This window comes from Piliocolobus tephrosceles, chromosome 8 (genome assembly GCF_002776525.5).
Source record: "Piliocolobus tephrosceles isolate RC106 chromosome 8, ASM277652v3, whole genome shotgun sequence".
NCBI classification, from domain to species: Eukaryota; Metazoa; Chordata; class Mammalia; order Primates; family Cercopithecidae; genus Piliocolobus; species Piliocolobus tephrosceles.
Genome location: NC_045441.1, coordinates 59,257,794 through 59,272,916, shown reverse-complemented (window position 1 = coordinate 59,272,916; position 15,123 = coordinate 59,257,794). Strand labels below are relative to the sequence as shown.

General features: G+C 36.1%; 1 protein-coding gene across 1 annotated transcript in view; it reads left to right on the top strand.

Moving 5' to 3' along the window:
• DNAH11 (dynein axonemal heavy chain 11) overlaps positions 1-15,123 on the top strand; it is a 371,689-nt gene that overhangs the window by 130,983 nt on the left and 225,583 nt on the right. Inside the window, exons 32-36 of the mRNA XM_031935967.1 lie at positions 663-823; positions 4,072-4,228; positions 4,355-4,500; positions 7,726-7,842; positions 14,587-14,725. Of these exons, the coding sequence (XP_031791827.1) occupies positions 663-823; positions 4,072-4,228; positions 4,355-4,500; positions 7,726-7,842; positions 14,587-14,725 (720 nt within the window). The remainder of the gene's footprint in view (positions 1-662; positions 824-4,071; positions 4,229-4,354; positions 4,501-7,725; positions 7,843-14,586; positions 14,726-15,123) is intronic.

The window sequence follows — 15,123 nt, the reverse complement described above, 5'->3', positions numbered from 1 at the left end:
TGAATATGCAATGCTGAAACCTATGTAGTCATCAGACAAATTAGTATACAGTAATTTTGGTAAGTTCAACTGATTCTCAAGAAATCCAAGGGTCACATTTATCTTGAAAGAGACAAGGATTTTTTAACTGGAAGATGAATAGTTAGGATTGAGTAGATGGGAAAGAATAGCAATGAAAAATACTGTTATTTGATGTGATTAAAAATGAAGCAGAAAATCTCTGTACTAAAAGCAGGTTGGTTTTAGACTGAACTTGGTTGAAAGTGTAGTTTATTTATACCTCTGCAATGCAGAAATTATGGATTATGTGTCATTTAAATATGGATAGTGTATTTTTCCATCTGACTTCAGTGATGAGTATAAAGTTACAAAATTTATCTAATCCCCTGGGGTGATTCATAAAAGGGGGAAAAAGCATTGCTTGAAGAAATTCATATTGTTTTATATAATAGTCAGTTTAAAATGAAGACTTATTACATGCATTTTTCTTATTAAGTATTTAACCATGTATGTGCAATTATAATTTGCAATAACATGCAAGAGATTTCCTGTTTGTGAGAATTTTAGAAATAAAATGTGAAGCAGTAGAGTTGATTAGATTAATACTTTGTGGCCCCCAAACTACCAGTGTCCTGCGTGTGATGATTATGCAATGCTTTTAGGTTGTCAGTCCCCAAACTTTTACGTGGCTGTCTCAACTTCGTCACCGATGGGAGGATACCCAGAAACACTGCTTTGTTAATATTTGTGATGCCCAATTCCAGTACTTCTATGAATACTTAGGCAACAGTCCTCGACTGGTGATCACTCCTCTGACTGACAGGTAACAATTCTAAGTTTCCATCCAGATGGGAAAAACCAACCCAAAAGAGTCCCCTAGCTTGAGCAGAGATGTGTGAGAATAAAAAGGAAGGAATGAGAGGAAAGCATGAACAAACAATGAACTATGCGAAAGTGGTATGTAAATTAATAAATAATGTAAGGTAGTGAATGTTGACTTTAGGAAAAGGTGAAGAGAACTGAATTAGAGAAACAATTACAGAAGCTGCACAATGCACAAATGATGAAATCATGAGTGGATTAATATGGCTCAAGGAAGCATTTTTGATTCTGCCCAGTTATCTACAACTAACATTCTGGTATCAGGATCTATCACCACCTCCCTCCACCCCTACAGGATTCCTTTATTGAAAGCATAAAAATAACTAGGAATTACCTGTGTTCAAATTCATATTTGAGGAATTGCATACAGTGAAAGGAAGGGAAGGGGAAGAACAAAGTATTCATTAAATGATTCAACAAGTACTTCTGAAGTACTCTGCTAAGTACTATTCCAGTGTTGAACAGACAGAGTTCCTGCCATCACAGAGATTCCTTCCTAGTAAGTGGGGATAAAGAGAAACAATAAACAAATAAATTAACTAATATAATTATTTTAGGCTGTAATATATGCTATGAGAAAAATTTAAAAAAGGTCAATGTGTTTAAAATTATCTTGAAGGGAGAGGCTACTATTGTGGAGAGCTTGAACTGGAACCTAAAAAATGAGGAACCAGTTAGGCAGGGATCCTGGGTCAGAAAGTTACAGGCAACAGCAAGGACAAAGTTTCCAAGGTGGGGAGACACGTGGCCAGTTCCAGGGATAGAAAGAAAGCCAGTGTGGCTCAAGTACTTCAAGGGGGCAAGAGGTTACTATTATTAATAGTTCATTTCCACTTGACTCCAAGTAAATACATACTTAGTCAGAATATTGCAGAGATAAGAATATGTCACATTGAGAGGAATTTCTTTGTTAGTATTCCAATCTCTGCTGACCTGTTTGATGGGAGACAGCACATTTAATCTTTGGCATTCATGAAGCAGAAATCACACCTCAAGGTCATAGCAGCAGGCCCAATTATCCACTATCACCGAAGTGTAGACAGTTTCAAATGTAAGTCTATAAAGCTGGTTTGCTATGGTAGTCCTGAGAGGCTGGTAGGATTCTCACACTACATTTATGATTGTTCTTGCACATATTAATCTCATAATTGCAACATTTGTGTATGGTATAGTTTCTATAATTATATCTAATTCAGTTCTAACTTGTCTCTGATTAAAAGTCAGCATTCACTGTCCTCATTAGTTAATTTATGCACTGCTTTCAGTGAGAGGGATTAAAATTGGAGCTTGACAATGTCACTTGAGAATAGTCAAAACTGCAAATGTGAAGAGTCTACTCTATGCATCCCATTGTCAATAGAGAAGGAGGAAAGGGAGGCCCAGGGTATAGGAGAAAAAGGGAAGAAGCATTTTAAAGTTTATCGTTATGTGAGGCCTGATAGTTTATTAACTTCAAAATTAGAAAAATCACTATGTGGATTTTTTGGGAGCTAAAAGGAAGATGAATGTTCCTTTTAATAGTGTGAATTGCTTTGGATAAAATGATTCCATTTCCATTTCATTCTTTGAGTTATTTCCTAGTTGTTTACATTGACAAAATGATGCCCTTCAAATTCTTCCATTATATTTCATTTAATGTTGACTATCCCTTTGTGAAGTAGGCAGGGGAGACAGTGTCTCCTTCTTCCATATGTGGGCAGGTTCAGAGACTTAACTCAACTATGTATTGGCTAGGAGGATGCCAGTTAAGCTGCTGTTAGATATTCCAAACAAAACACAATGGCTGAAATAACACAGAAGCGGGTGTCTCACAATCCAGAGGTGAGTGGGACAGCAGTACAGATTGGCAGGTGGTTGACATGCTAAACATGGTTTCCACATGTGTTTTAGCCAGTGAAAAGGGAAAAAAGAGAGTCCAGGTCAAATATCTCCAAGGAAGTGTTCTAAGAATGGCACTAATAGTTTCTGCACATATACCATTGGTTGGAGTTTGGTCACTTGGCAACTCCTGAATGGAAGGAAGGCAGGAAATGTAGCCTCTAAACACTGGCTGCCATATGCCTACCCAAAACTTGGAACCACTGGAGAAAATTACAAGGCGAAAATCTCTACTACAAAAAGTACTCTGATTCCTAGTCTGGGAGCCTTTTCACTCATTCATTGTAAGATACACTTAAACATGCAATGGGTATAAAATGCAGAAACGCTTTCTGTTTTCATAATTAATCGCTTCTATTTGCATATAGTACTTTCAATTTTTTAAGGCATTTACCTTTGGCCTTCTGAATATTTTCCTACAATTAACCTCATTTAATGGAGGAGAAAACTGAGGTGTGTTGATGTCAAAAGACTTATTTAATATTAGCATCTGATGATTGGCAAAGGAGACATTAAGTCTCTCATCTCCTGACCTCCATGTGTGTATCATTTCACTAGACCTGCTGTCTGTACTAAGAGAAAAACAATTTATGCATCAGAGGAAACCCCAATAAAGAATACAGCCATTTGATGTCCTTGCTATGTGTTTTGTCTTCTTTTATTAGATATTCTTGTTTCATGATTTTCTAAGAACCTCAGTCTTTGCTGCAAAAATAAGTATTATGGTAATCTAAGTGCATGTAGCAACACATTCCAAAGGAATTTCTAAAATATATTTAAATACAATAAATTGCCCTTTTATATTTGCTTTGTATATTGAAATAGGGATATATTATTTGTATGCTATGTATTTATAGACATTACATATTTCTTAATGTATTCAGTAGCAGTTTAATTCAGCCAATGTTTAATTCATTCATCATCTATAACTTCTCTTCTACTTTTCCTTTATAAACAATAGTTTGAGATGTTGTCTGCCGTATTAATAATATCTTTACTTAGAAATATCAGAAATTTAATAGCGGTACAAATCCAGTGTTATTGGTATTCAAATACACAGCTCTTAGGAAATGAGATCAATAAACAAAGAAATACATTCTTTTCTAGTATTTTTAGACAGCTAGCCTAAAAATAAATGTGATAGAAAATATTCTGATTCGTTATCGCCATGAACAAATGAGAAGTATATCAGTATTTGATGCTACTGTCACATTCTAGAGCTTCTTAAACTTTTTTTGTAATGTATTGCCTCTGATATTTTACGAAAATCTCATATTAGACTCTGATATTTGTATTTTCTGTTGCTTAAAGGTGTTATATTACTTTAACTCAATCACTTCATCTAACCATGAGTGGGGCTCCTGCTGGCCCAGCGGGTACTGGGAAAACAGAGACCACCAAAGACCTAGGACGTGCCCTTGGCATGATGGTTTATGTATTCAACTGTTCAGAGCAAATGGACCACAAAGTAAGTTAGTAATAAAATAATGTATAAAACTGTATTCTATAACGTTATTCCTGGTTGGGAATTATTCAGTATAACAGCGTAAAAACCCCTTCTGTTAAATTCTGAGTGCCTCACTTTATCATTTAGTCCATAGGAAATATCTATAAGGGATTGGTGCAGACAGGAGCTTGGGGCTGCTTTGATGAGTTCAACCGAATCTCTGTGGAAGTTCTGTCAGTGGTGGCAGTGCAGGTGAAAATGATTCATGATGCCATCAGAAACAGGAAAAAGAGGTGAGTGCCATGTGGGTTGTCTCTTGTTACAAATAGAAAAGCATGGAGTAATGAAGGTAACCTCCCCTTCACTGTCTATTGCTACCTCTCCCTGTCTCATGAAATAGATAAAGGAAGAATCTGGTCGATTTGGGGGAATTACTTTGAATGGTCTCCCATTTTTATTAGTGGTTTCTAAGTGTTGAGTACAACCCATGTGTATTACATTACTTTAATCACTTAAAAAACAAACAACTTCTAGGATTGCCCAGACACACTGACTCACGCTTGTAATCCCAGCACTTTGGGAGTTCGAGGCGAGAGGATTGTTTGAGCCCAGAAGTTCAACACCAGTCTAGGCAATATAGCGAGACCTGGTGTCTACAAAATAAATAAATTTTAAAACTTAGCCAGACATGGTAGCATGTGCCTGTAGTCCCAGTTATTTCTGAGGCTGAGGCAAGAGGACTGCTTGAGCCCAGGAGGTCAAGGCTGCAGTGAGCTGTGTTTGTGCCACTGAGCTCCAGGCTGGGAGACAGAGCAAGACCCTTTCTCCAAAAATCCAAAAGACTTCTAAGATGCTCATTCCATTGATCAATTCTCAGTCCTCATCTTTCTTGACCTCTGGCAGCATCTGATGCAGTTGGTCATTCTTCACTGCGTGATATACTTTCTTCATGTGGGGTGAGGACCACACCTCTCCTACATCTCTCTCCCCTCACAGCTGCTTCATTGCTGGTTTCTTCTCATCTATAAAATGGGGGAAAGAAGAGTACCTGCCTTATAGACTACTGTGATGATTAAATGCAAAGTACCTGGACAAATGCCTACCACATAGTAAGCACCATATCTGTGTTTGCTATTGTGTTTTATTGTTGATATTTCCTGGCCAATTCATGTTAGACATCACAGGCCCTTCTTTGGATTTATGTTCTTTATATTTTCTCCCCTTGTTGATTTCAACTAGTCACAGGGCTTTAAAAAACTCTGTCAATGCTGCTAAGTACCAGATGCCCAGGCCTCCTTTCTCCTCATCTCTGGACTCACCTAAACAACTGCCTGGAGCATCACAAGACTCTACTGGAGGTCTCCCAGGCTTCTCATATTTAATATATCAAAAATCAAAATCTTAGTCCTTTTACCAACTCCTCCTTTGCTAGTTGTCTCATCGCAATAGATTGTACCTTCATGTTCTTCCAGCAACTTGGGCCAAGACCTTTCAAATTATATTTGAAAACTAAACGCTTCTAAACACGATACCACACTCCAAAAAGCAAAACACAACTGGCACTTACCTTTGATGGCTTAATTTGAGAAATAAATTAATATAGTATGCAGCACAGTTCTGGTTCTCTTTGTAACATTTTTATCAACAGGGCAATCTTATTTATCTGGCCTACCTGTGCCCCCTTAGTTTTTAGAATATTTTTCTCAGCTAGCTATCTTGTCCATAGGAACATTTTCAATCTCCCAAGGATTATCTAGCTTCTTGGACTGTGTACCTGTTGTAGAAGTTTCCAGGTTATCAGTAGATACATTTGGATATTTCTGCCTTCTAGAAAATATCTCACTCAGCCCTTCTGCCACATGGACCTTGGGCCCCAGTTTTATGTGTTTGGGTGTCTGTTTCCTGACCTGCCCCATCTCTAAGGCCGTGATAGAGAAGCTCAGTTCTTTCTTCTTAGATCTCCAGCTATATTTTTTCTAGCTTTTAGTCAAAATATTTTTACTTGCTGTAACCCAGATGTCATTTGAGGCCATCCTTTCTTATGGAGATTTATGTAACTGATCCATGTACTGATTTCTGAAAATTGCCAAGAATACTCCTTGGTAGTCTCCTCTTGTCTGAATGTCTGTGGGTCTTCTCTCTTCATCTTATTTTAGTCCATATGCAGACAGTTCTGTTCCTTCTTATTTCATGAGCTTATTAAATTCTCTTTACACATGAAGATTTAAGAGATGGGACCATGCCTCGGTTACAAAGCCTTCTAGTGCCTTGCCAGCTCTACCCTCTGGAGGTCCACACCTTTGACCATGGCTGTCTCTCCTGTGTGCAGTGGGAGAGGAGGCAGTTATCTTGTGGCAAGAGCCACCTCTCTGTGTGTGAGCAGCCCTGTCAGCCTGTCTACCTTCCCTAGGCTGACATTCTGGGAAATGAAGTTTTCTCCATTTTTATCTTGACTATACAAAATCCACCTGCTCCTAATTACCTAGTATCTAAGACACTCTTAGTCCTAAAAACTGTGGTTTCTATCTTCTCTCTTTCATGATGCAGACCCAGCTCCTTAACTGTTTCAGCCCTCCCCTCTCAGCAATGCAAGAGATCAGCCTTATATTTTGTCTCATTTACCCTTATTGGAAAGTTTCCTTCTACCTATCTCTCAATATGGCTCCCATAGCACATTACCATTCATTGCCCTGGCCAGCAACAACCCACTTGGGTCCTCGCAAATCTTTGTGAAAACCTTTCACTATTTCTCCAATGCAAATCTTTCACTGTTTCTCCAATGCCTTTAAGTGACAGTAATAGCATTAGTCATAGCTAACATCTCTTGAGTATTTTCCACATTCTAGGCATTGTACTTTTACCCATTTATATTTATAATCCCTTTAAATCCTTGCATAATCCAATAAGGTGGGTAATATGATTATTATTTTTAGTAGATGAGGGAATTAGAACATAGGATAATCAACTTGCCTAAAGTGATATGGCTGGTATCTGAATACTCACAGTCTGGCTCCAGAGCTATTGTACCTCTTAGTGATATTTAATGGATTTTTCTTGAGTCAGTGGAAGGTATGGAGGGAAAGAGGAAGAGAGAGAAGTTGAAGAAATAGACAAAATTTAAGACTGAACAGGATGTCCCTTTCTCCTCTTTGGGCATTCTCTCTCTATGCAGCATCCCATTCAAGGAATTGCAGCCGTGTTGATGTTAAAAATGACATCACCTTCCATTACATGTTAAACTAGTCAAGTCTTTATTTTTATATTCTAGGATTCTAAGGCTATGCTAAAATAAAAAAAGAATACTTCCCATTTTTATAATTCCTCTGGGAAAAGGGAGGGTATTTTTAATAAATATGCTTCAAAACATATTCAAAATATGTATGCTTATGAATTTTAAAGAAAATTACACAGAATAAACAGCTTCCTAATAATTTGCATTTTGCAGTGGTTTGCATTTGTCAATGTGCATTCATATTCAATGAACACATTTAATTTCATCAACATTCTTTTTATGGTAGATTTGTATTTCTTGGGGAAGCTATCGCACTGAAGCCATCAGTTGGAATATTTATTACTATGAACCCGGGTTATGCTGGTCGAACCGAATTACCGGAAAATCTCAAAGCTCTTTTCAGGCAAGTGTTATGCTTTGTGGCTTAGCATCTGGTGCACTCATGCCACCTAATGTTGTTGGTTTGCACTGTTAAGTGATTTGCTTTCGCTTGAAAATTCCTAAGGAAAACCCTGTATTATTTCTTTGGGCTCCTTTTACAGATAGAACTTTCACCACGATAAATTAACCCTTTTGAATTATAAAACCAGGACTCAAAATCAGTATTTAAAAGTTACATGGTATATTTGCATATTTACTGTTAGCTATTTTGTAATGTATATTTTTATTATAAACATAATTTTCATAAATTATGAACTATTTGGAAAATATAGAAAAGAATAAAGAAAAAATTACATCACCATCCAGAAATAACGATTGGTATGTTTTCTAGCCTCTTTTATAATTTATATTTTGTGGGATTAAGATATTACAGTAGGCACGATTTTTCTTTAGTTTTCTCCATTTAATATTTTGACATACATATTTTATCATATTATTAAAAAACCTTTAGAAATGCCTTGTTCATAAATGTCTTAACCATTCACTGTTGTCTGTCACGTAGGGTTTCTCTTCCTTTTTTTTATTATAATGAAGTAGCAGACTGTAAACTTCTATTCACATGAAAAATTACTCTTATTTCAGAATAGATTTCTAAATGTAGAATTACTTAAGTGAATGATTAAAATCCCTATTGATGACCTGCTTTTCAAAAGTACTCTGCCAATGTATGCGCTTAGCAGGAGTCTATAAGAGAACACGTGTTACTACATCTAGTATCAGTTGTGATTCATTTATAATTTAAGTCCACTTCATTCAGGTATCATTTTTTTGGCTCAGTTTTCCAGAAAACTTTGTATTACAATTTTACAGAATTGAAATATGGTTTATGTTTTGTTAGAGAATGAGAGATCAGGTTTAGAGAAAAAATTATAAGGTTTATCACCATACCAAGTGATAGTAAAAACATTCAGGTATAATTTAATACAATCAAGTGTACAGTTGGTGAAAGCATAACCACATCAAAGTACAGAATATTTTCACAACCCCAGAAATTCTCTTCTGCCTCTTTGAAGAGAGCCTGCCATACCAATGATGTACTTTCTGTGATCATAGATTAAATTTGTCACTCCTAGAGTTCATGTAAATGAAACCAGACAATATGTACTTATTTGCATCTGGCTTCTTTGAGCATTGTGATTTTGAGATTTATCCAAGTTGTTGAGCGTATCAGTAGTTTGCCCCTCTTTCTCACTGATTAGTATTCTATTATACAGACCTACTGCAATTTGTTGATCCATTCACTAGTTGATGGACACTTGGGCTCTTTCCAGTTTGGGGCTATTATGAATAAAGCGGCTATGAACATTCATGTGCAATGTTTATATGAACATATATTTTTATTTGGGACAGATATCTATGGCTGGAATTGCTAGTCTACATGGAAAATGTATGTTTTACTTAAAAGAATCTGCCAGTCTGGTTTCCAAAGTGATTTTACAAGTTTACATCCTCACGATCAATGTATGAGAATTTCTTGTCAAAAATTGATATTATCAGCCTTTTTTATTTTTAGCCAATCTAATAGGTAGGTAGTAGTGTGTCATCATTAGTTTGCATTTCCATGATGGCTAATGATGTTGAGCCTCTTTTACATACTTGTCTATTGCTATACCATCTTTTGTGAAATGCTGTATTCTGCATACAGTTCCTTTGTTAGATACATACATTGCAAATATTTTTTCTCTCAATTTGTGGCTTGCCTTTTCATTTTCTGTGTCCATCAAAGATAGAAGTTTTAAATGTGATGAAATACAATTTATCAATTTGTTTTTGTTTTTAATATTCTATTCGAGAAAATGTGCTTAGCCCAAGCTTGCAAAAATTTTTAACTATGGTTTATTTTATAAGCTTTGTTGTTTTACAGTTTTCGTATGGGTTTTCTCTTTTATTCAATGTGCTGAACTATATTGATTGATTTTCAAAGGCTAAACAGTCCTTCAGTGTTGCATTCCAGAGATAAGCTCCACTTGGTCAGGAGGTATTTTTAATAGGTACTGCTGGATTCAATATGACACTCTTTAGTTAAGAAATTTTTAAAAATCTATGCCATGAGGGATATTGTTCTACAGTGTCCTTGTAAAATTTTTTTCTGGCTTTGACATCAGAGTAGTGCTGACATCATGAAGTAAGTTGGCAAGTGTTTTCTTCTCCATCTTCTTAAGAGTTTGTGTAGAATTGCTATTATTTACTCCTGAAGTATTTGATTGAATTAATCAGTTAGGCCATTTGGGTCTAGAGATTTTTATTGGAATCTTTTAAATAATGAATTTAGTTTCTTTAATAGATATAGGGTTTTTCTGATTTTCAATTTTTTCTTCATTTGATTTTGGTAATTTAAATCTTTTAAGGAACTTATTGGTGTTATCTAGTTGAATCTATTGGCACACATTTGTTCATTGTATTAGTCCGTTCTTACATTGCTATAAGTAACTACCTGCGAATGGGTAATTTATGAAGAAAAGAAGTTTAATTGACTCAAAGTTCCAGAGGCTGTACAGGAAGCATGGCTAGGAGGCCTCAAGAAACTTACACTGATGGCAGAAGGCTAAGGGGAAGCAAGCATGTCTTATAAGGTGGAGCAGGAGAGAAAGAGAACATGCATGAGGTGGGGAAGTGCCATGCACTTTCAGCCCACATATCTCATGAGAACTTACTCACCGTCATGAAAACCACCATTCATGAAGCATGGGGAAAATCTGCTCCCATGATCCAATCACCTTCCACCCTCCCCCAACATTGAACTGCAATTTAACATGAGATTTGGGTGGGGACACAGAACCAAACCATATCATTTTAATATTCTCTTATTATTATTTTGTAATTTTTACTTTTATTATACTTTAAGTTCTGGGACACATGTGCAGAATGTGCAGGTTTGTTACATAGGTATACATGTGCAGTGGTGGTTTGCTGCACCCTTCAACCCATCATCTAGGTTTTAAGCCGCCCATGCATTAGGTATTTGTCCTAATGATCTCTCTTCTCTTGCCCCCCAACCCCCTGACAGGCCCCGGTGTGTGATGTTCCCCTCCCTGTGTCCATGTGTTCTCGCTGTTCAGCTCCCACTTATGAGTGAGAACTTGTGGTGTTTGATTTTCTGTTCTTGTGTTAGTTTGCTGAGAATGATGGTTTCCGGCTTCATCCATGTCCCTGTAAAAGACATGAACTCGTTCCTTTTTATGGCTTCTTAGTATTCCATGGTGTATATGTGCCACATTTTCTTTATCCATTTTATCACTGATGAACATTTGGGTTGGTTCCAAGTCTTTGCTATTGTAAATAGTACTGCAATAAACATACACATGCATGTGTCTTAATAGTAGAATGATTTATAATCCCTTGGGTATATGCCCAGTAATGGGATTGCTGGGTCAAATGGTATTTCTGGTTCTAGATCCTTGAGGAATTGCCACACTGTCTTCCGCAATGGTTGAACTAATTTACACTCCCACCAACAGTTTAAAAGCATTTCTATTTCTCCACATTCTGGCCAGCTTCTGTTGTTTCCCAACTTTTTAATGATTGTCATTTTAACTGGCGTGAGATGGTATCTCATTGTGGTTTTGATTTCCATTTGATGACCAGTGAAGATGAACTTTTTTCCATAAGTTTGAACTCCCATTCACAATTGCTACAAAGAGAATAAAATACCTAGGAATACAACTTACAAGGGATGTGAAGGACCTCTTCAAGGAGAACTACAAACCACTGCTCAAGGAAAAAAAGAGAGGACATAAACAAATAGAAAATCATTTCATGCTCATGGATGGGAAGAATCAATATCTTGAAAATGGCCATACTGCTCAAAGTAATTTATAGATTCAATGCTATTCCCATCAAACTACCATTGACTTTCTTCACAGAATTAGAAAAAACTACTTTGAATTTCACATGGACCCAAAAAACAGCTTGTATAGCCAAGACAATTCTAAGCAAAAGGAATAAAACTGGAGGCGTCACGCTACCTGACTTCAAACTATACTTCAAGGCTACAGTAACCAAAACAGCATGGTACTGGTACCACAACAGATATATAGACCAATAGAACAGAACAGAGGTCTCAGAAATAATGCCACACATCTACAACCATCTGATATTTGACAAACCTGACAAAGACAAGCAATGGGGAAAGGATTCCCTATTTAACAAATGGTGCTTGTAAAACTGGCTATTCATATGCAGAAAACAAACTGGACTCCTTCATTACACAAAAATTAAGATGGCTTAAAGACTTAAACATAAAACCTATAACCATAAAAGCCCTAGAAAAAAAACCTATGCAATACCATTCAGGACATAGGCATGGGCAAAGACTTCATGACTAAAACACCAAAGCAATTGCAACAAAAGCCAAAATTGACAAATGGCATCTAATTAAACTAAAATGCATCTGCACAGCAAAAGAAACTATCATCAGAGTGAACAGGCAACCTACAGAATGGGAGAAAATTTTTGCAATCTATCCGTCTGACAAAAGTCTAATATCCAGAATCTACAAGGAACTTAAATTTTACGAGGAAAAAATCCCATCAAAAAGTGAATGAAGAATATGAACAGACACTTCTCAAAAGGAGACATTCATGCAGCCAGTATTCCCTTATTATCTGTAGTGATGTCTTGAATTCCATGCCTGATATATGGGTAACTTGTATCTTCTCTCTCTTCCTTTTTCCTCCGTGATGAACTAGAGAATTATCAGTTTTATTTTGGGTTTTTATTAGGGTGCTCAATATGTGTGCTCAATACTATTCAGTGTGCTTTTAAAATAATAATATTCCACTTCACATATAATCTAAGAAACTCTACAATTTTTAGTGTGATCTCTTTCCATTCTTTCAAACTTAAAGTTTGCTTGTCCATCCATCTGGATATTTAACCATATTTTATTTGTATTTTCTTCTAATTTTTATAGTATTACTGTACTTATTAAATTTAATCTGATGAGAACTTATTTTGGTTGATAATATGAAATGAGTGTTTAAACAATTATTTTCCCTAATAGTTAATCAATTATTCTAACATTGTGTATTGAATGTTTTTCTTTCCTCATAATAACCGCTTTCTCTAGCATAATGATTTTATAATGTCAAACTTTCTTGAAAAATTCTAGATAGAGAATAACCATTCTAGAAATAAATGTAATAACTACAGAATAGCTTTGTTTGAAAACTGTGTGCCTTTCCAGTATCCTATTTGTGACCCAACTTATCTCATACTTTCTTTCATTTGGGTCTTGAAATTTGAAATTGTTTTGTGAATTTTTTAATAACTTTTGTTTAGTGGGTAATGAAAGTATTACTCATGCATGGAGGCCATATGCTTGTGTCTTTGGAGTATTCTGATTCCACCACTCACCAACCATGAGGCCTACAGCATGTGCTTGAACTTCTGGGAACATCAGACTGCATCTCTGTAAAATGAAAAGAGGAGTGGGCACCTCATAATGTTGTGGGGATTAAGTGAGAGAATGCATAAAAAGATTTTAGCACCCAATATGATATGAAGTGCTCAGTAAACATTAGTTGCCTATATTAATGTAAATATAAAATACATAGATTAGCTAGCTTTTTCTCTCTACATTTACTCTTCATCTTCTGGTGTCACACGAAGAGTAATAAATGTGTGAAGAAATATGGGGTTAGTTTAGATAGAAGAGATGTAGAATAACCTAGATCCAAAGATACTCTAAGGTTGGATGTTTGGGATGAAAATTAGGTATGCAAGAAGTAGACTACAATTATATTTACAAAAACAGGTAGGTATGTATTGGAATGTATACTTTAAGAAGTCTAAAATAATGAGCTTATTTATTTACTCTTCCTTCTTCTTTGTACTTGACTTCAGTTGAGTGGAATGTTTTCAAACATTGCTATGAATAGCAATTGTCTTTGGAGAGGAACTTTTTGGAAGTCCCTCTCCAAAAGAAAGGGGATTTGAAGCTGTGTTTTTCTGAAAGTCCCTTTAAAAGTCTATCCAAGTTGGTCCTAGGTTGTGGTGTGCTGGCGATGGCTGGTACAAGCTCTCAGTAGCTGATGGTTAAGTTTTCATGAATGTTCTGAGTTGGTTCTTTAGTTTAATGAAAACTAAATTATATCAACTTTTGATTCAATAAGTTGTATTAAAAACAAAGGTGATAAACACTCCAAACTCGTCACTTTATAAGTATTTATTTTACTGATATTTAGGCTCTTGAGGTTATTTCTGTCTGTTGTGACTATACGGTGGTATACTTCTCAGCTCCACATTTAGTGATGCTGTGTTGGTATCTTGGAATCAGCCATGGTGGAAGGGAAATTTTATTTCCACGAAAATAAGCAAATGCTGTTTTCTAGATAGCCGGTTGTGAAAACATTAACCAGCACACCATTAACCACAGGTGAAGCCTTGGCCCTAGCTCAAAACATCATTATTCCTCTTTCTGCAGTGACAACTTACACCAGAAGTTTACGGAACGTATTCATGGATTGTATTTGAACTCCTACACTGTGCTTCTCCCATTCCAGACTTTCTATCATTTTTTGTGTCCAGTAATGAGTGGACATTTTTTAAGTTGAAGTGAAGGGTCTTATTAGCTGTGATTGACAGACATAATTATGATCTGCTTAGGAATGGTTAAAATGTTGGTATGAAATAATCAGTTGATTTCAGCAATTTGTACTTACCACCTTGTCACATTTTAAAACTAAAATTCATATTTATGTTTTAGACCCTGTGCCATGGTGGCCCCAGACATTGAACTAATCTGTGAAATCATGTTAGTTGCTGAAGGTTTTGTGGATGCGCGTGCATTAGCCCGAAAGTTCATTATGTTGTACACGCTTTGCAAGGAGCTCCTCTCCAAGCAGGTGAGGGATCATTTGTTACATTTTCTTGGTTTTTACATGCAATTGAAAAAGCTTTTGAAGTATGGATTTTAGGTAATTTGTCATTCAAATTACATTAGACATTAAAAATTTTTTGTACTTTAAAAAGATATTCAATAGTTTGGGGGAACAGATGTTTTTTGGTTACATGGATAAGTTCTTTAGTGGTGGTTTTTGAGATCTTGGTGCACCCATCACCTGAGGAGTGGACACTGTACACAGTGTGTAGTCTTTTATCCCTCACCCACCTCCCACCTTTCTCCCAAGTCCCTGTAGGCCATTATATCATTCTTATGCCTTTGCATCCTCATAGCTTAGCTCCCACTTATAAGTGAGAACATATGATATTTGGCTTTCCATTCCTGAGTTACTTCACTTAG